Raw genomic sequence first — 22,417 nt, forward strand, 5'->3', positions numbered from 1 at the left:
ATTATTTATCAAACGTCACTCAGTAGTTGTCTTAGAAAATAATGATATGGCCTCTTTCTCTCGAAGCAAATTTAAGATTTTACCTTAAAGTTTGAACAGACTCAAGCCTCTCCATTTCCAAATGGGCTCTTGCTATTGCATGGCATGTCTGGCATTTTATCATAATCAGAAGTCTTAGCCTGTCATATTAACCTCAAGATCTTACCTTTGACCAGATTTGCCTCTCCTGGCTCCCCATCCACAAACAGGCCGATACTCTTGGCATGCCGCCCCTGCAGTGCCTCCTCCAGCCTCTCATACAGAGACACCAGAGTCGTCCCCTCAAACTCATACACGATGGGGATACAGCCAAACAGCACAGCATCTACCAACACCTGGATGGGGAAGGCAAGTGAAAGATCATTACAGGTAACTGTACCATGGAGACTTGCTTTTCACTTATCATATACTTACATTGACCTGAGTCTGTATATCTTTCACAATACAAAGACTGTAAAAGTTGAAAAAGAAGACCACTCAGGGGACAAATTAAATCTGGTCTATGTGGACAGGTGGTTACCATTGACAGAATTCTTCATGCCTATGTAAACGGGCAAAATTTAATCTATGGAAACACCATTGGCCAGATGGTTCTTTTCTCAGGTTTGACTGTAGGATCAAATTGAACTGTCTAGTTGTCTTGTTAAATATGCTGTTCTCCTGAAAAATATAACATATTACTCAATTTAAGCGTTAAAGCTTTGTTCTATAGTTTGCCCCAAATTTAAGATACACACACACAATATAGAGGGAACCTGGTACATACTCCCAGCAACAGAACATGCACTCTTCCATAGATTAACTTTTGATGCAGCACAAGAACTTTCTTCAGTAACAATCTACAAGGGATATGCCTCTGAGCATTCCACCTAATTATCTGGCACTTTTTAAATATATCCAACATCCAAACTGAATTGTAGAGACCTTCTGGTGACTGCATCCAGCAACAGGATGTACTCTTCTTCAAAGCCGTACAAAGATCACCCCTTAAGCAACAATCACCCTCATCTCCTCCCTCATGAGCAATGTAATCTGATTAAATGACAGTCCGGAATTTGCCAATTGACCTGATCCTAATAGAGTTTTTTTTTACTTCAGAACTCCCCTAGAGCATGTACAGTTGTTAATGGAAACAAAACCTCATCATGGATACTTTCTAGGCATCCAATCATCACCTATCTCTTGTGCTGTTGACGATGCCAACCTCCCAGACACACTGGGACCTAAAAAAAACTCAGCTGGCAGCCCCCATTCTTTGTGGCAGCAAGAAATTGGAAAACTTTACTTTAAATTTCATTACCTGGTAACGTTATGCATACTGTTGCCAATGGAAACAAGACATTGTTAGATAGGCTCCAGGCATCCAATCACCACCTTTCTTTTGATCTGTTGCTGCCAAAAATGACATATAAGACACAGGGACACGATATGTGTATCAAATTTCAATCAAGACCCCACAGAACTGACAGCCTTCTTAACCAGGTACGACAACATTCTGCCTCCTGCCTTCTTCTGGTCACCACAGACGTCCACCGCTCCACCATCTCACACCCTGCTGAAGTCTGTCCCTACGGCTGCAGTAGACCAGAATCAGCTCCACCATGTTCAACAACAGTTCTGTACTTCCGCTGGACTCTAACGAGACATCAGTTCACGAGTTTGATGGGCCGGTCCCCTGTCTCTTGTGGTACTTGCTGAACACAAATGTACCCTACAGCCAGGCTGAAAAAGCCTGCTCCATGTACTTTAAAGAGTTTGAAACTGGGACCGCTGTCATCTATGGGCTGACATCAGGTTTCATCATCATCACGAATGCTGCTGTGCTCTGGGGAATCATCAGAAAACGACAACTCCACACATCTTTCTACTTCTACATGGCAAATCTCTCCTTGGCAGACATTTTAGCAGGTATTGCACTTCTATGCTATCCTACAGTAGATCAGATGGGAGTGACAAGTCTGTACAGCAGAATGATCCTTGCAACTGTAGCAATAAGTAGTCAGGTTCTGTCTGCCTCAGCTCTAGCCCTCCAATCTGGGAACGCCTATGTTGCTGTAAGGCATCCCACATACTTCCACAACCATGCTGACACTGCCAACCGTAATGCAGGTGTAGCTATTGTCTCTTCATGGCTTCTATCCTTGCTTAGCCTTGCACCCATTATGGGTTGGAACTGTCTGGATATGCCCACACAAAACTGTCCTACCTTTTACCACACTGCCTACTTTGGTCTCGTAGGTGCAACAATCGTACTCCTGGCTACCACTTCATTGTTTACAACTGTAAGTGCATTCATTGCTCTAAAACAACGCCAAAAGAACAGGCTTGGGCAGCTGGCAGGGGCCCAGCCAAGTCAAGGCAATAGTTCCACACAAAACAGGGTAGGGCAGAATCAGCCTCACCATATGGCACAAAATGTGGCAGAGAGAAAATACCAGAAAAGTCTAAACAAGATAAAGACAGTTCTGACCTATGTGGGGTTTGCATTTATGGCCTGGCTTTTGCCTCTAGTGCTCACCCCATTATGCCACGATGGCAACTGCCTGCTTCCAACTGGAGCACGTGGGATGGTTGTGCTAATAACACTGAACTCAGCAATCAACCCAATTGTAAGTCTTGTCCGCACAAAAGCCTTGAGGCAGGCAATCTGGCAAGACCTGACAGCTATCTATCGGGTACCAACTGCACTTGTCACCATGATACGGGGCAACCGGGACAATCCACAGGGTGTACAAGGTGTGCCAGCAAATACCCCAAACATGCAGGTAGCTGTGCAAAACACACCGGCAGGACACAGCAATACTCCTGTCAACCTGGCCATTGAATACATTACCATGGTATAAATGTCCTGACTGAACACTGATAACGAACTGCTACATAGGAGAACAAAGGACAGAAACAACACAGACTCTGATGTACCAATTTCATGGACAACACTAGCAAGCACAATAATTTCTACTATAATTTCATAAGTTCTATGAATGAAAAGAAGGGTAACAGCTAAGAGAATTAGGGGTAGCATGACAATTTGATAAATTGATAAAGAGTTACAGTAACTGTAAATGCAGAATTGTTCATGGTGGTTTCTCTTCACAGCTTTACCGCAAAGTCAAAACTACCATTATGAATATTTTCTCATTTCATTACATGTCTATAGTATATGGTGCTAAAACAAATGCAAAGCCAACCACCGAGTACACTCCATTTTCCTGCTACCACAAAATTAAATCCCAGCAAGCTTAAACACATTACAGTAATATGTTTATATGGAACTGTTTGAAAATAATGCAGAAGTGATGCTGTAAACTGATGAGCGCTGTACATGCACAGGAACAATCTCAGTATACTGCTCAGATCTTTTTGTAATGCACCCATTTTATGACTGTACACTAATATATTGTGAAAATGTTTTTGCTTGCATGTCTAAAAAGACGTTTTCACTTTGTTGGGTAGAGCATTCCAATCAATGTTCAAACCTTGATCATGGGATCTTTTATGTTGTCACAAGGAAATGCCAGCTTGAGTGCAGAAATTTTGCCTTTTATATAAGAATTTTAAAAGTCATTATGATAATATTTTGTCCTTTGCATGAAAAGATGAAGCACTGTAAATATTTGTAGAACAGAATTTGGACTTCTGTTGCAAGGACATGTCAAGTACTAGTATACAACAGTATTGTCTGTCTGATGTAACTGATTTTCTCGCCAAGGAAATGTCATGACATTATTGTCTGTATGATGTATCTGTAAATTTAAAAGATGTTCTGATTATTATTATGTATAAAAAACATGAAGCACTGAGTTGTTAGTGCTGCGGAATCTGTATCTTTTCATTTACTATATCTAACTATTTGTGTACGTTTGAGAACATAGTCAGTGGATACAGCATGAACAATGTATCCATGGGTAACGTTATATCATGTGGCAAATGTTTTATTCTTGTGCACTTTGGATATGAACAAAAATAAAGCACTTAAAAATTGTTGAACCCTCTGAATCGTCGATCTTTTTTAGTGTAGTAGTTGCAGATCCTGAGAAAAGAACTTTGTAACACACCTGAGTCAGCTTACAGATGTGTCCTATGTGGCAGAGACTGACATTCTCATATAGGACAGTTGACAGATAGTGGAAGCTGTAGGGCTGATGTCAATTAGGATATTACCATGGTCAATATAGACCGAAGGACGCCATATGTATAGACACAGAGTGTCAGTAGTAAGCAGAATCCAGTATATGATTATATTGCTGCAGGGGTCCCTTACACAGGGGTGGCCATCAGTCTGCTAGTTCAAGCACCTTTACAACACCTTTTTTTACATTCTGGGATAAAATTAGCTTAGCGTAATGGTGCCTTTGATATGATAAGGTCTTCTTTTAGTATTAATAAATGATTTGGGCATGCTGTAGCAGTCACATAGTTAAGCTTCAATTATTTGGCAACTGGGGGACCCTAATTTCCATCCTATTTTGGCATCTTGGTTGGGTCTACAACTGTCTTTTGGAAGGGATGTAAAATGAGGGTCCTGTGTCTATAGGAAAAGGGTTAGCAACCCCCTCCCTCTAAAGATGTACCCTGCAAGTTACAATCAGGCATAGAAAGTGGAGGTGGATTGGGCACACCTTGAGAAAACCACCATCTGCCATCACGAGGGAAGTGTTAGACTGGAACCCTCAGGGCAAGAGAAGAAGGGAAAGACCCAGGCTGTCATGGAGGAGAGGGGTGAAGAAGGACCTAGAGCGCACAAACACCTCATATTACGAGGCGAAGAAGACTGCTGGTGACCAAAGGAGGTGGAGATGACTTACTGAAGCCCTGTGCTCCCAAAGGGGCAAAGAGGATTAAGTCAAGTCAACTTAAAGCCAAAGTAACCTTGCTGTCCTATGTGCCACTAGGCACTACAAGGGTCTGTACAAACGAATATAAAAGCACACACCCCTAACGGTATCGTTACAAGCACCCACCTCTGCAGCTGGGATCCGGGATGAGATGAAGACGACCCGTGGGTTAGCGTGGCCGGGGTAGTTCTTACCCAGGGGGACCAGGTCTGTCCCACCCTTGTACACCGCTGGGTATGGCCCTCCTCCAGACAGGTCCTTTCTGAACAGGCTGGAAAAGCCAAGTGCAAAAGATTGTATCAGTGTGCGTCAATGAAGGTTAGACATCCAGGTAATAAGATACGGCAAAAAGCAGTTACTCAAGCAACTGGATATGATTTTGGAAGTGATCAGACATTTCAACTAGCATCCACAGTGTCACAATGACACCAGTGTCATTTACAGTTACATCAGTGCCACTGATAAAAACTAGTGGATGCTAGCTGAAATGTCTGACCGTTTCCAAATTCACATCCAGTTGCTTGAGTAACTGCTTTTTGTAGTATCAGTGTCACAGTGGTATACCCTTAGCTGCTAACTTCTAACTCCTCACCCATACTACCCTTATATATGGATCAGGGTACATGAAGAAGGCTGTCTTAAAAAATTACAGAGGGGGGTAGTTTACCTTTATCCGCGGGGTAATGATTGTTTTTAATAACAGGGTATCAAAAACATACGCATAACAAGTCGACTGACAAAGGTTTAAACTGAATCAGTGAGTGAGTGAGTGAGTTTTTTTAAAACATTGCAATTTGAAACCACCATCCATCGACTTGATATCTCTAAATATCCAGGGTTTAAAAAAATAACCGATATAGGTAGTTAAGAGCTGGTCTAAGCATCTAACAATGGTATCTGTCCTTGGTGCTGATATACTGGGTGTGCTGAAGATGTTTTCATCCATTCACAACTGTTAGAATGATGACTACAAAAACACATTCTACACTTGTTGAATGCTTATAATGTACACTTTCCTTTGTGTCCCCCCCCCTTATTCAGGGAAAGAATTACGCATACACACGGGCACAGTGAGTAGTCAGTGGCAGTGTATTGCCATGACGATCATGTATTCACCTCTTGTGCATCTCCTTGGTGCTGGGTGGTTCCCAGTCCTGTTCTATAGAACCCCCTGTATCATTGTAGTTCTCCATATGTACGCTCTCAGTCAAGGTCATGGCCTGGGACTCTCTTCTAAGGTCAAGCTCCTCTCCGGACTGAAATTTTAGCAACATTATGGAAAATGTAACGTTATTGATCACCAAGCAAACATCATTTAGTACATATTTGTGTATACCTTCCTCAGGGCTCAAAATACCCAGTACATGGACCAGTGCAGGTAAGGTGCAGGTAGACACCAGAAATACCTGCACAGCTCCAATTTTACCTGAGTGTGCTAACCTGCATATGCAGGTGGTATTTTGAGCCCTGTTCCTATACAGCAAAATGTATTTAAGAGCTAAGAATATAGACTGGAAGTCAGATAAGGTCTTCTTCCTATCTACGTCAAGTGCAATCAGGCCTACCTTCCAACTTGGAGCAGAGAAAATGCATGGAAAGAAGAGGAAAAGGGTCAGGAATGTCACAAGTTTTCACAGTACTGCATCTATAGTAGATTATGCGATAACGTATTCTTATAGGTCAGTGTTTAAAAATACCCAATACTATGTGTGTACTAGTAAAACTTACAGTAACAGCTCTGTGCCTCTGTTTCCTCCATGATGACTGTAAACCATATTCAAACTTGGACGGTGCCGTCTTGGACCTACTATGGCGTGGGATCCCAAACTTATCTGTGTAGAGTGTCGCTTTGGTCGCCCTGTCGGGGTCATTGGGGTTATACTCTGCCAGGAAGGCCTTATAGGCTTCCTCATACTCCCTAGGTTTGGGGTCGGTGGGGGCCCAGGGGGGACGAATGGTAACTTTTTCCTCTGAAAAACAAAGAAAAAAAGATGCTGTTACTACACATATATCTTATCAAGATTATGTATGTAATCTACAACCAAAATAGATCTTAACCTACATTCTCAATGGATAAAAGGATTGCAAAATTACAAGCGCTTTGAAAAACACTTTTAACATGATGTTAACAAAAGTTTTGTATCAACTTAGTACACTCTATTGGACAGAGATGTCTGTGATATACGGTGATAAAGAGACATACAGAAATCTAAGGAATAAAGAACAGATGATGACAGAATATTACCTGATGAGGTGAGACAACTCTCAACAATGTGAGCATGGAGCACCAACAATGGAGTTAGTGGAATGTAGAAAGCAGGAGAGTTTCAAAATTTCGATACCATACTACATATAGATTGCATTTATTGCCAATATATCATACATATCAAAGCATTCAGTAGATTGAAGAAATAGTGTGTATCAAGAGATTTGCTGAACTATTCTTAAACTGTTAAGAATATATTTCTTCTATTTCTTCTATCAAAAATTTCTTCTATTTCCCTTCCAAGCAAGAAGGTAATGACTGGGAAGCATAAAAAAATGAAATCAGGCTATTTTTTTCTGTAAAAGACAAGACAAGTAGCAAAGTGAAAATCACCATCTAACAAAAGTAACATGCTGATGCAAGCCACAACAACATTCAGAAGCTCTACTCACTGAAGTGCCCTCCTGATGGCAGATATTTCCTTGTTTTTCTCCTTTTTGCCTTCTCGTTGTCCTTCTGTATCTCTTTCTCCCTGGCATCTTCTGACACACCGAACCCAAAACTGTTGTAGTTGTCCGACTGTAAACAACGGATATGCTTTAGTTTGTTTGTTTGTTTGTTTATTAAGGAATCTCCATTAGTGTTGACCTACAACCACTGCTCTTCCTGGAGTCCTCTTCCATAAAATACAATAAATTGTAACTACTATTTGCCATACTAACAGTTATCATCTACCGATTATAGTAGGTGAGGTGAAACAATCAAAGGCAATTTTTGAATTTGTTTCCACCAATCAAATTGTGTATTGGACACATCTGCTCTGTGATTGGCTGCTTGTTAAGATGTGATCTTGTTTGGTGACACTTATATGTATGTCTTTTGATTCTGATGTCTGACTTTCAGGTACAGTGAAACCTGTCTATAGCAGCCAGTATAAAGAAAATGATGATCAATTGACCAGGAGCAATAAGCTACACATCAATTCAATACCCATTAATCTTTCTCACCAAGTCATTGTCTCCATTGTCTCAAAATTCAACTGACCTTGCCAAAGTCAAATCTACCAAAAATGGCCAGATGGTCAATATGCAAAGGTGGCAAATAATACAGGTTTGACTGCAATACAATTTCATTTGTTTTCCATAGTCAAAATTATGCTGCCAACCCATGTATGTAAAAGAGGAAACAATTTTGCCTTAACATCCCTGAAAACTTTTATCAAGCTGTACTCACAGGTTTATTCTTGACCACAGTGTCCAGTGTTTTGGTACAGGCGATGTAGTGGTACTTCCAACAGCCATACTCCCTTTCACTGGGGGTGTAAGGCAGGAACCAGCCGTACTTTACACACTTGGGGATCCACAGGGGGTCCTGGGAATGAGAGTGAATAGAACAAACAGTTACATGGGTGCACCCACTTGGGGATACACAAGGAGTTCTGGGAACAAGAATGAATATAACATTGACGTGTGTGTACACACTTGGAAATCCATGAGGAATCTAAAGAAGCATGGCACAAGACAACACATTTGACTCCACATTGGGTCCAAAATCAAACAGTTTCTTTGACAGGACAAAGCCTAATCACACACCAAATTCATGGCAATTCATCCATAGTTTCTTGAGTTACTGTAAACGCAGAAACTTTTGCGGTGGTTTAATATTTGCGGTTTTTGCGGTGGCCGCTTCACGTCCTTTTTTCCTGCTATCGCAAAATTAAATCCCCGCGAACCTAAATGTATTTACAGTATGCTGTTCAAACTACATGTACATGTACAAACATTACCAAAAACATGACCTTCTTGGTAGAGTAAAAATGAACAGTACCTGTTCTGTAAGAAACTTCCAGTGCCAGGACACGCCTGCAGCTCGACACATGCTGCGAGGGTCCAGAAACGAGAAGATATACATGGAGAGGAATCGCGGCAGGACGGTGGTGAAGTCCATTCTCTCCACGGGAACCTCCTGCACGAACCAGTCTCGGATGAAGAGAAGCTGGGAGCGCGTGCATTTCAGCAGGATGGTGGCGAGGAACTTCTTCCGCTGGGCATCTGTCCACACGTCGAACTACAGGAACAGCAGTAATGAAATAAGGTAAGTCTTCGAAGCAGAGATGGACGCCAGGCCCGATGCATCTTCTAATCAAGGAGGTTGACCCCCTTGTTTTGATGTATGGGCAACTTTAGCTTAGCTTAGCTTGACATATATGTATGCTGTAACAGTTTTTCCATCATTTAGAAATAATGGATTCTTCAGCACCAAGGACAGGAACAAAGTTATTGTCTTGGAATGTAGCTGAAAGCTGGGATATATGATTGTGATTTCTTTGAGCATGGTGTCGTTACCTCAAATCAATAGGATATGCGCATTTTGTTTTTAAAACTGTTAGAAAAGAACAAGCACATGTTGTATGATACGCTACAAGAACAATTCATGATGTGGTAAATTAGGCCTTTTTGTTGTCTAATACAACTTGAGGTTATGGTAATAACTTCTTCAGCACCAAGGACAGGTTGATGAAAAAAGTGCCACCATCTCTTCATCTCTAATTGCAAGTTGCCCTCAGGTAAGAGAAATTTGTTACTATTCAGGAATTCTTCAAAGCTTGGCCTATTCATTAACTAGCATTAAAAGGGCATTTTGTAGAATACCGGGAATAAGAATAGCTTTTGTAAAATGAAAGAAGTAACAAGCATGCCTTACCCAGTTGCAAATGAGGTCTTTTCTCTCTTTGAATATCTGCAAAGGTAGAAATGTTTTCAAGAGGTCAAATTCATATTCCACATGTTTAACATCAACATTATTAAAGTTTTAGATATCATACTACAGATATCCAGGTTCTCAAAGCATTCTTGAGAAGGCTTTGAAAACACTTTCATTTCTACATGGTGATTCATGTAACGTTACATGTACTATTAGGATATCCAGCTGAATTGTGAACATTTGCAAGCTGACTGATAATTGTTTTACAGTGCAGCAGTAACATGCATTGGCATGATACCGGTCATAAGCCTTATACCGGTCGATTAAAAATAGTGGAACTTAAAGAGTCTTATAAATAATCTACACATGCAACAATAGTTATTTCTGAGGTATGCACACTTCAGACATCTAGGTGTCCAATACATAATTTACAAAGCATCGATAACAATGCATTCGAAGACAACAAGGCCAAAAGTTTTCAGGTCATTTTCGGGGCAGGCGAGCTCGTCGTGGGACAAACACACTGTCACGTTCATCGCCAGATTTGTAGATAATAATCACATGTGCTCACGGCACAAGACAAGCATGATTCAACAGCAATCTTGAATTTCTTTTGGTGACCTACAACTCGTGTAAAAGTGTGAGGAACCGTTGCATAATAGCCCGGATCTACGGCTGAATGGGTCAAATTGAACGTACGCCGCCATTTTCCCGCCATTTTTAATGCTACGGCCAGCAGTAAAGTTCTACGTCATAGCGGTTGTGACGGACCAAAATTAAATGAAAATTCTTGTCAGTATACGCCCATTTTCTCATGACTTTTTGTATGCTCATGCAGGTTTTTGTTTTGTGCAACTACTAACAGGAAAGGAAGGAACAACAGAGGATGTATAAAGGTACATAGCGGCAGTTAATTGTGCCGTGTTTCGTTCGACCGGTATAGTGCACCCCCTTCCAACCACGCGCCCGTTCTCCGTGAAATTCCGCGGTGTGTTCCAATTACGATATTATGTTTTTAGCAGGACCAGAGACACAAAATAATTTACACAGAAGAAGTGGCAAAGGTAAGCTGTAACAGCAACATGTAACTGGAGAAAATGATGCGTTGATCATTTGCCAAATTAGCATTGCTTGAGAAATTGCAGTAAACCGACCGGTATTATGCCAATGGATGTTAAACATTTTACAGTGCAGCAGTCAAGAAATAGCATTGTTGCATTTGCTTTTGTGACAATGATTGGACAGAGAGTACAAAGGCTATCATTTGAGTCTATTTATTCTGTACACATAACTCATTAATCATAGACCTTGTACAAACAATGCAATAGTGACACAGGCAACATAGGGTGAACATGATTACCCTTCTGATCTGAAGGAGATTCAAGCTTAGTCTTGTTCACTAAAATAAATTCATTGTATTTATTCACTAAGGAAAGGACAATCTTTTTAATCATATGCAAGTTTTTGGCTAAGACCTAGGAAAATCAGTGTTGTGTTTTTGATTACTGCACTGAGAACGATTAAAGTCGGTAAGTAGAAATTTCTCTTTTTTTTCTTTTTTTAGAAGTGATCCCAAAAATATGCTGCTTAACGATGTGAAACTGTAATACATTCAGGACACTGGTATTTTCATCATATCTTAATCATAGAGAAACCCATTGTACAAGCACAATTTTCAATTGCAAGATGATTCTACATCATTTTCATCATTCATATACTGATCAAAAATTTTATGTCCCTTGCCAACAGTAAAAAAAAGGCGGTATGTAGGTAGCTTAGGTAGGTTTTTGCCAGGGTCAGTGGGGTAGCCAGAAATACAACTTTTTTCCTATATGCCCAAGGTAAGGGTTAGGCATATTCATAAGCTAAGTTGTCTGTTATTTTGCTTACCAACCAACAAAACAATTAATTAGCTAACTAGTTAACAGTCTATCTATTCAACCAACTAATGCGTGTAAGACATTAGCCTCCTTGGTGACAGTGTGAAGTTGGAATGAGACAGACCGTATGATTGGACGGTCTGTGCACGATGGGTGTGTAGGCACTCTTCAGTGTCATCATCCTGTCTGTGGTGTACGCCTCGGGGTGCAGGATCACTGACTTGGGTCTGGGGACAGAAATGGAAATGACGCAAAATTATCATTTTTAAAAACAGACTCAAGGAAAAGGTCCCTCAATCACCCTTTTTGCTAAGTACTATACAATATCATGTAACACTGGTAACATCTATTATCATAATACCGGTACGTTTACGACGATTTCTCTAGCCATACTGATTTGACAAATTGTCAACGCATCATTTTCTCCAGTTACATGTTGCTGTTATAGGTTACCCTTGCCACTTCTTCTGTGTAACTTTTCTGCCACTCTTGTCCTGCTAAAAGCGTAATATTGTAATTGTAACACGCCGCGGAATTACACGGCGAACGGGCGCGTGGTTGGGAGGGGGTACAAAATACCGGTAGGAAGAAACACGGCACAATTAACTGCCGCTATGTACATTTATACATCCTCTGATGTTCCTTCCTTTTCTGTCAGTAAATGCATAAAACATAAACCTGCATGAGCATACAAAATGTCATGAGAAAACGGACGTATACTGTCAAGAATTTTCATCTAACTTCTTTCCGTCACAACCGCTATGACGTAACACTTCACTGCTAGCGTAGATATAAAAATGGCGGGAAAATGGCTGCGTACGTTCAATTTTGCCCATTCAGTCGTAGATCCGGGCTATTATGCAACGGTTCTTCACACTTTTACATGAGTTGTAGGTCACCAACAGAAATTCAAGATTGTTGTTGAATCATGTTTGTCTTGTGCCGTGAGCATGTGTAATTATGATCTATATAAATTTGGCAATGAATGTGACAGTGTGTTCGTCCCACGACGAGCTGCCTACCCCGAAATTAAAAAAAAAGTATACTGAAAACTTTTGGCCTTGTTGTCTTCGAATGCATTGTTATTGATGCTTTGTAAATGGTGTATTGGACACCTAGATGTCTGAAGTGTGCACAGCTCAGAAATAACTATTGTTGCATGTGTAGATCTCTTTAAGTTCCAGTATTTTTAATCTACCGGTATAAGTCTTACTACCGGTATTATGCCAATGCATGTTAACTTCCAATGTAAAATGTCTCTTTAACTAACACAAGAAACTAGGGGTGGGGGCTGGATTTTAAAGATGGACCTGAAAAAACAGTGGACCAGATTTTGGACTGATTGGAAAATGAACATATTTTATCGGCAGGCTTACCGTTCCAATAATTTAAGTAACAATGATGTGGTAGAGTAGACTTTATACTGTAATTTCTTCCAAGTTACTTTAGTCAAACATACAGCCTTGGAGGCAATTAGCCTTGTTTACATGAAAATAGTCGGAGTAGAATACTCCATCAAACAGATTCCTTTGTCTTTTTTGTAGCAAATGGACTTTGCTTTGAGTATCGTCCATTCCCATGTCTTCACAGACAATCAGGTTCAGGTATTATTGTATTCCTTCACCATTGTCATGTTTTTGTTATTGTTTAGCAGTACCGTTCCCTTGTATTAGGTAGCATTCATGTTACAATTGCCCACATGCCTTATCAAATCCTCCACCTTTAGGATTGAGACTGACATACCCAGACTTTGTCTTGACTCCTTCCTGTAGTCTATTGTCAACAAAAGGAAATAAGCAATTATAGCTCCAAGTCACACCTTTAAGTCTATGTAAATTGAATTCTATAAGACAAATCTTAGAACATGTTTACTTTTGGAGATTTATAGAAATTGGTAAAACAATTTTAGTCAAAGCAAAGATCTGCACTGTTGTATGTTGGAATTAGACTACAAGGCCTGTACCAATTGAACCTTCTTTCTCCTTCCACTTGCTAAAAATCTTTTTATCTGCTTAGTTTTTGAAACAAGAAGGCCAATTAGAGTCAATTAATTCTATAGCTTAGGGCTGTATCTTATCAGAGAGGTAATTACTATTTCATGCTACTTAAAGTCCTGAAGGAATTGATTTGCAACAAAATCAGCATGACATTTTCTGTGTGTGCAAATACAAAACACCTCAAGTAACGGTTTTCCCACACCAGAAAATTGGTTAAGTCAATCCATGGCAAAGTGGATTCATCACTATGGCAACCAGTAACGCTCACATGGGTCAACGACTTGGGCAAACATGACATCCATGCAGAATCGGTCAGTACACATCTGAAAGGTCTCTGGTTGCTAAGTAATTAATGTGCTTAAGTTGTTTGAATAAGAAATACTTCTACATTGTAAGGGGAAATATTTGCTGTAGCACCCTTGATATCAGAAGAAGTTAGGTCAAAGGTTTCCTTATGATAAGATCTGTCCAATGTGATTTTCCTACCTACCGGTATTGTGAAATTTTAGCTATCCCAAAACACAAGTTATTAATTACCTCTTCACTTCATTTGTACATTTAAAAAGTATGAAATTGCATGGGGTGTATATTTTTTTCAATCATATTTGAAACGATTTGCTAAATTAGATACATTGTATCAAGTAAAAATGTGTCTCAATTTTTTATTGCACAAAAACACCTGAATTGTACCATTCTTGTCAATTTGACTTGCTCTAATTTTTCTCTTTCAATAATACTCTAGCTTGTGTGAAAAAGTAGAACATAACAGGCCTAGATCTCATAGTACTCAATACGAGCGATCGTGATGATGTCACAGTGATGCAGTGGTAGGCAAAAACAGGTGGTAGGCAAAATATTGATTCACATATTAACCAGTAATTTGATCTGCTAATTTAAATATTGATTTTTAATCCTATCTACTGATGTCCTGGTAGGCACCAGCCATCGAACACCCTGGATATAAACAACAACAGCGATCACACGTACATGTTACCTCGAACGGGACCGGCCGTTCAGTATTCAAATGACCAATCCCATCCTTCTGCTTTGAATAGTCATGCCTATACTTGTATCTTATAGTCCTGACATGTGTGTTTTACTCTTGTATTGATACATTAAACTTGCTTACAATCAGAATTAGCACCTGGAATCTTTTGATGCTGACAGGTGTATAATTAGGTGTATAGTTATGTAAAGTATGACCTTTTAAAATCCTGGTTAACTGGTTGCACCTGTACCCTACTGCATACAGGTGGCATGGTAACAGTGAGTCCTATAGATTTAGAAAGAGACTGGAGATTTGACTTGAAAAATCTCAATGAACTTAGTGTTATATCATAATCTAAAACAAGTATCAAGATTATAACTTAGGGATAGATTCATAACATATAGGAAAACATGCTTCCTGACTGGCATATATAACTGACTTAACTGTACAAATATGTAACAGTAAGACTTACATTGCAAATTTTGAGACTTTTCAAAGCCCCAGTGCCTTTACAAATTTACACTGACCCATATGAAATGAATCATGTTGCTGCTACTTTCCTCCAGAGACAATTTTCACTGCACCTTTGTGCACATGACAGAACAGAGTGGTTGTGATCATGACAGATATACATGTAGGTATGAATTATTCAAACGAGGGTGAAATACCAATGCATTATAATGCTTCCCTGTGCAACATTCATCATATAATCTGTATGCTGAGATTGGAAAAGACATTAAGACAATGCGTATATCAAAGAAAGGGTGCTGGAGCATTACGTCTCTGTGAGCTATGTATCTAATGTGTGTAAATATAGGCTAAATTAGATTAGCTCCTCTAGCCAGTAGCCAGTAAGACAAACTGATTAACCAATTTAGATATATCAAACGACCTACCCAGGCCTGTATTTGGTTGTCCTGTGGAGTAGCAACATTGAATAAATGGTAGAAATTGTTAAAACTCGTCAACGTCTGAAGAACCTTGATACAGTCAAAAGATATCACATGTTAAGGACTTGAAAGGAAGTGTCAACTAATTAACACCTTTCTTTTTGCACTGTGTACACCTGTACGGTACGTTCAGGTAGCATACGTCACGTAGCCACGTTCCTTCCAAACTTTATGGAGTGTATTAAAAGTTACATATATTTGGGGGTGGTGTAAATGGCTTCAACTATGAGAACAACAAAGATATCTTACTTGTAGCCGACATGATCGCGAGGCGTGGGACTTTTCCTCAGCGGACTGGAAGGCCGTCCGCTCCAGCTCATGGCGCTGCTGGGCCGCCGGGTTGGGGTGACTTTGGCCATCTTCTTGCCGGGAGGACTCGGGGTCCGGGCCCCCATACTCCTCCGCCAGTGGCTGCTCATGTCTGCAGACTAGGTGGTCGCGAAGTTGAGAAAATGCCACAGGCGACTTGAAGATATAAGATCCGCCAAAACTTTCACTTTTCGAGTCTTTATTTCTTAAGACTCCTTGAGCGCCGGAAAGAGCTCGAAACAGCAGCCGTCTCTCTCTTTCCGAAGTCGTTCAATTCTATCCGGAGGTTGAACATGTACACAAGTGTTTTGGACCACAATAATTCGACAAACAAAAGCCGTCGGGAGTGATTATCACCCCTAATATAGCACCTGTCAATCTTCACTGTTGTTTCAATGGGCCGCCATGTTCGTTCCCCTCCCCTAGATACCGCGTCTGAACCGCCCCGTTACCATGGCAATGGACGCTCTACAGCACAGTCTCGTCAGATCCGTTCTTGACGAGCTTTTCAGATTGAAAACTGCAACTTTGGAGTTAGTTAGCTGGGTATGAAATAGAGAGGAATCCCGATGTATTATTTTTCGACGAAAAACTTGAATCGTTCTATTTACATCCCAGCATGCACCTGCTGGGACAACGGGTCACCGAAGGTCACTTCCGCAAATCTCGGACGGCGAAATGTTTTCTCCAAATTCTGCGTAGATAGGAGCCACATTAGGACTTCTCTTGGTAAAAGAGACACTGAGTATGGAAGAAAAGAAGGTACAGCACTCGGAAAAGTCCAAAGTGTCCTTGACTTTTTGGCGTATGTGAGCTGCAAGCAGCCGAGAATCTCAGCGAGAAGAGCCCCCCCCCCACGTCCTTTGATGATCCTCAGGCTTAATTATATGACAGGATGAATATCTGGTACATGATAGTGCCATAGCTAGAATTGCATTGCTAAGTTCCTAAAGGTGTGACCTCACTAAACCACATTGAGTTTTATTTTGCCATGGGTCATATATATTATATACACTGTATAACCAAGGAGCTTTTATCAGCATTTTATGACCACCACTGCTCAGGCCATTCTGAGCATTAAATCGGTGTTGCATACAATACAACTGGCACTACGGACACGAATCAGCCTGCAGTAGAAACCGCGACAAATCGCGTATTGGGTGGGCAGACTACTCCCTCAGGGTTTGCACAGCGAGGAGCTGTAAGGCAGTGCTATATCGCATGGGTCGCGAGCTGCCATTCAGCGCCACTCAGGTGACCCCAATAATCTGAGGGACGGCCCTTAAACTGAAGCTGCAAAACGTACACAAGTGTTAAGATCACTACTTCGACAATGTCACCCCAAAAATAGTACCGGTCAATCTCCACTGTTGTTTCAACGAGGCCGCATATTTTCTACCCTCCCCTAGATACCGCGTTTGGACCCGGTCAGCCCAGTTACCATGGCAATGGACGCTCCTTCAATCTGGTCAGATCTGATCTCTGACGGCAAGTCTTCCAGCTAGTTTGTCGGTTCTGCGAGAAAGATTGGAATCGCGATGCATTATTTTTTTAACGAAAGCCTTGAATCATTATATCAATATAACGGTATTCACATTACATTAGTCTCACAGGATGCCCCTCTTCTATTCAATTCTCAACTACAAACTTGGCATGCCAAATATCCGTCATTCCTTTGTTGAGTTATCCTCTTGAGTAGAATTTCTTTTCCAAAACACCCCTGAAATTCCAGAACTAATCACAAGGAGGCCAAACGTATGGTACCACCCGATAATCGTTACCACGAGATATTAAAACCGCAAGTTCCACTGCAGTACCTATGGAAGCCGCAAGGGGCCCCAAATCTGTCATTATTTCTAGTCTAGTTTACCGGGGCTCCCATACTCTGGCACGCCAAATATGGAACTAATCCATCCAGCCGTTCTTGAGTTATCTTGTTCACACACGCACACACACACACACACATATATAATAGAATATGTAACTCTACTCTGCTCACACACACACACCTTGCCAAAAAAAATCAACAAGAACTCGTTTTTAAATTTGTGTGAGTCCAAGTTTTGTGTTGGATATTAGGACATGTTGATTTGATTATATGGATGACATCCTCTGGGAACTCCAAAACTGATGCGAGCGAGCGACTAAAAAAAAAGTTTGGCCAAAAAAAAAAGATGCCTTCAGTATGAAATCAAAGTGGCCAGGAAGGTTGAACATAGGACTAAACACACATAGTATGGTTTACCAACAGTTAGGTGTAGGGACCAATACATCTTACGGGTGCAAAACATTTTTTTTTTCTTCTTGGACCAATCCGAAAAAAACAGACCTGAAAAAAATCAGAGGAACAGGTTTCGCCAATTACAAAATGGACACACTATGTCGGCAGGCATTTGGGGTCTTACCGAGGGCCAAGAAGATAACAAGAGCGAAGTCAAGTAGAGTCTATAGTCAATTGTACCAAGTTTCTACAGTCAAAGGTACAGAGACAGTTAGCCTTTATTACATGGAGATGGGATTTTAAAATGCCAGTGGGAGTCCAATAATCCACCAAACAGATTCCTTTGTAGCAAAATTGACCAATTATCACTGTTTTGAGTATTGCCAGTTCTCAAGTTTCCACAATCAGGTTCAGGTCCGGACCTGGAAATGATCCTCTGGACCTGAATTTTCTGTACTGGTACCTCCCCCAACCAACAATAGATTTTTTTTTCTTTCTGTCCTTTCACATCTTATTCTTTGACTATAGATTTATTTTGGCATTTTATGGCATTAGTTATCTGTTTTCTGATACTTTTTTTTCAATCTACAGAATATTTGTGCTCATTTTACAGCTGCTTTGCACAATTCATTGTGTGGTCGAAAACTTTTTTTTTGGAAATGGCCGAAAATTGGTGCGAGCGCGGATGTCATCCATATAATCAAATCAACATGGCCTTACAGTTATACTACTGTTCATGAAGAACTCGTATCGTCTCTTCACCCCAAACCTGGTTACATCTATATCCCAGCATGTATCTACTGTAACGTTACGTATGTGGAGTAGAGTAGAGCAGACATCTTCGGTTTAAGCTAAGGGCACAACCCGCCGTACGTGCAATTTGTCTGTACATTTTTTGGGAGGCCACGTCCGCCACGTATTTCTGAAAACGTTCAGGCTGTACAGGGCAGGCGCGTCGCCCGTAGTGGCACGTACGCGCGGCCAATCCGCAGCCCGATGGCACACCAAGTTTTAACTGCACGTTAAGTTCTACGGCGTGTCTGTGTGCTCCAAAATCCGTCGGATTACCTACGAGTTCGTACGGAGGCATTACATACGACTTAAGATCCCAAAATATTGCCCACGTTTTGGCACGTAGACAGCACGTATTTGCACGTACGGCGGGTTGCCCTTAGCTTTAGCAGGAGTTGTTAACGCCATGGCTCATGGCATGCCGCTTGTGGGCGGAACACTCCGTAATGGTGACGAGGATTTTACCCTAGCAACGTAACCACCGTGACATGAAAACACACCTTGACACTTTGGATGTGAAGACTCAACTACCTTTATTCAAATGGTCGAACGCATACAGGTCTGCGAACAGACGCTAACGTAGCCATTCAAACGTACTATCCCGTTTGCAGGTACAACCGTCAAACGGCCATTATCTAAAGAAATGTGACTACCGATTCTTACACCAAACGGCTATGTTCTGAAATGCAAAAAAAAAAGCAATATTCTACATGTCCATAGTATTGCTATAATTTCAGTCTGGGGAGGAGCTTGACCTTAGAAGAGAGTCCCAGTCCATGACCTTGACTGAAAGAGTACATATGGATAACTGCAATGACACAGGGGGTTCTATACAAAGTGGCAACCGCCCAAGGAAAAGGAGATGCTCTTATGCTCTATCATGTTATGTAAAAAAAAAAAGCAAAAATTGTCCTTTAAAATGTGAGCTACATTTGTTGCTATTATTGGCACTATTATCTTCTGTGCATGTGCATCACTGCATGACTAATATTAATTTCCTGATATATTCAGGGATTCAGGCCACATTCAGATCTTGTCTTTCTGTTCAAAAATGCACAAATGCCTGCCAAAACCGTGGTGATATAAATGTGTTGTTCAACGTTAATATCACTTCTACTCTACGACAGTAGTCATCAGAGCATAATCCAATAAAATCCTTCCTAACATGTACAATCACCAATCAGTTCAGTTCAGTTCATCCTCATATGAGGTGCAATTTCTTCAGTTACCAATCCTTTCCATCAATTGCGCAACTTTTACTAACTTATATGACAATACAGAAAGGTCTCTCTTCACATACTAAGTTTAATTCTATTTAAAGAGACAGTGGCCCAGGTATGTTCTGTTTGTTTCCTTCAGGGGTTGACTTCGGTCCCTTCCTTGCACTTGGTCACAATGTTGTACTTCTTGGAAATTTTCAGGTCTGGAATTCAAGAAATTGGAATATCAGAAGCAGGTAATGCAAGAAGACTTAAGGACAAAGTGTAATACAAGAAGAATAATTGTCGGCAAAAAACCTCTTAACTTCATAAAAGGAGAAAATATATCACCTTCCTCATAGTAGTCATACACAGTGACCACGCCCGGCTTGGTGTTCTTCACTTTGATGTTCTGCTCCACCATGAACTCAAAACAGGTCGTCTCATTGGTCAGCTGTGGAATCAGAGAAATAAGAGCGCATTTCATTGGTCAGCTCAGTACTGACCATATGACACAGTGCATCTCATGGGTCAAACTACAGTCTGGCTGAAAATGTGAATCACAAATGATACAACTTTTCTAAGCAGCAGCGATGGGCCAGAGACCTGAAATCACTGAAGGAGACATCTGAGTGAAGCCCTGTTATTGGTATAATCATGAATTTGATACAATATGTACATCATGCTTTGCTTACCTCGTCAAAGTACAGATTCACCATCTTGCCGTCAATCTCATACTTTTTGATGGTTTTCTTCTTCTTCAGCTGCACAGTAAAAACAAACACTAATTGTATTGAATCATGTTCAACATACTGTTCAACATATGCATAGAAAGAATAGTGACAGATGACTTCGAAAGCCTTGAAGGAATAGTTAGTATTGCACGAAGAACAATCAAGAGTCTATGCTTTCTGATGACATTGGAGGACTTGCTGGGAAAGAACAAGAACTTTGTAAAATCCCTTGAATGAAGCATCTCCAGGATACGGAATGGAAATAAGTGCAGAAATTGCACAATTGAAAGTAATGACAAATTGCATCAATAGCTTCGCCACTGACACAGAAGTTAGATGAAAACTGGAAACTGTTAACCAAATTAACTCCTTATGGGCGGTAGTCACAGATGAAGGATCACAACCAGAGATCCTCTTTAGGATAGCCCAGATAGCAGTGGCAATAACAAGATGGGCCTATTTTAAAAGATAAGAATATAAAGCTAAGCTCCAGAATTACACTGACGCGCTCCCTGGTCACCCCCAAATTGCTGTACACTTGTGAGTCCTGGACTCACAAAATCGTGTAATGTTAATATGAACTTCCCACAAATTAATAGGCCCTTATTATATATATATATATATATTACGTTTAACAAGCCAACATTGACAAGTACGTACAGTCTTCAGGCTGGTCTTGTCAGGGATGAATCCTGAAACCATTTTTACAGCAACAACAGCCATATTGGAAGGTTCATCACCAACGAACCTATTTGATACAAGATAACATGGCATTACGAATCCACAAATTCTTTCATATATTTCAACAAATTCAGCTATTGTTAAAGAAACTTGTTCTGTTGCACAGGTGGAAATTTCAAATTGGCATAATGCTGGTGATATCCAGCATCACAATCTTCGTGTAGAACTATCAATGCAATAAGGAGGTTCCAAGTCCAAAAGTATGATTCTCATGTTAATGTATATCGATGAAAAAATGATTTTCGTCTCATGATTATTTTTGTATTGTAGTTTTGCTGCAGAGTCTATAATCGTCTAGTTCGTTAATTCGACTGGGAGCATTGAAGAGACAGGATGTCCGCTCACCCTATCACGTCATAATCTGTATAGACCGAGTAACACTATAGTTGTAGTAGTAGAAGTAGTAGTAGCAGTAGTCTTAGTAGTAGTAGTAGTAGTAGTAGTAGTAGTAGTAGTAGTAGTAGTAGCATTGGATAGATAGAGTGTGTCTTACCTGGTACATATACTCATAATTTTGGCAGAGCAGCGGAAAGAATCACCTCCCCCATCACGCAGAAGCTCAGCTGGCACATCCATCATTGTGATGTTGACCTCGAAGGATGGCACTGGCTCCTCCTCCTCTATATTGTACCTCACATTTGCCTACCAGGGGGTACATGATTAGCGATTCAAGGGAAGATCATGCACGGGATCTAATGTCATTATTCACACAGAGAAACACACACACAGACACACACACACACACGCACACACACACACACACACACACCGACACACACACACACACACGCACGCAGACACACACACACGCATACAGACACAC

At 40.7% G+C, this 22,417-nt stretch overlaps 2 protein-coding genes across 2 annotated transcripts in view; both read right to left on the reverse strand.

The window, feature by feature from the left end:
• LOC118422290 (epithelial cell-transforming sequence 2 oncogene-like) overlaps nt 1-16,711 on the reverse strand; it is a 24,298-nt gene extending 7,587 nt beyond the window's left edge. The window contains exons 1-10 of the mRNA XM_035829808.1: nt 15,848-16,711; nt 11,788-11,890; nt 9,784-9,819; nt 8,908-9,147; nt 8,314-8,451; nt 7,533-7,659; nt 6,603-6,844; nt 5,991-6,130; nt 5,001-5,145; nt 193-374 (exon numbers count right to left, since the gene is read on the reverse strand). Of these exons, the coding sequence (XP_035685701.1) occupies nt 193-374; nt 5,001-5,145; nt 5,991-6,130; nt 6,603-6,844; nt 7,533-7,659; nt 8,314-8,451; nt 8,908-9,147; nt 9,784-9,819; nt 11,788-11,890; nt 15,848-16,017 (1,523 nt within the window). The 5' untranslated portion in view covers nt 16,018-16,711. The remainder of the gene's footprint in view (nt 1-192; nt 375-5,000; nt 5,146-5,990; nt 6,131-6,602; nt 6,845-7,532; nt 7,660-8,313; nt 8,452-8,907; nt 9,148-9,783; nt 9,820-11,787; nt 11,891-15,847) is intronic.
• A 2,723-nt stretch (nt 16,712-19,434) lies between these two features.
• The window catches only part of LOC118422291 (pregnancy zone protein-like), a 45,864-nt gene continuing 42,881 nt past the window's right edge, over nt 19,435-22,417 (reverse strand). Inside the window, exons 31-35 of the mRNA XM_035829809.1 lie at nt 22,088-22,236; nt 21,514-21,601; nt 20,815-20,883; nt 20,471-20,573; nt 19,435-20,343 (exon numbers count right to left, since the gene is read on the reverse strand). Coding sequence (XP_035685702.1) covers nt 20,276-20,343; nt 20,471-20,573; nt 20,815-20,883; nt 21,514-21,601; nt 22,088-22,236 — 477 coding nt within the window. The 3' untranslated portion in view covers nt 19,435-20,275. The remainder of the gene's footprint in view (nt 20,344-20,470; nt 20,574-20,814; nt 20,884-21,513; nt 21,602-22,087; nt 22,237-22,417) is intronic.

The sequence above is a fragment of the Branchiostoma floridae genome, chromosome 9, assembly GCF_000003815.2.
Source record: "Branchiostoma floridae strain S238N-H82 chromosome 9, Bfl_VNyyK, whole genome shotgun sequence".
NCBI lineage: Eukaryota > Metazoa > Chordata > Leptocardii > Amphioxiformes > Branchiostomatidae > Branchiostoma > Branchiostoma floridae.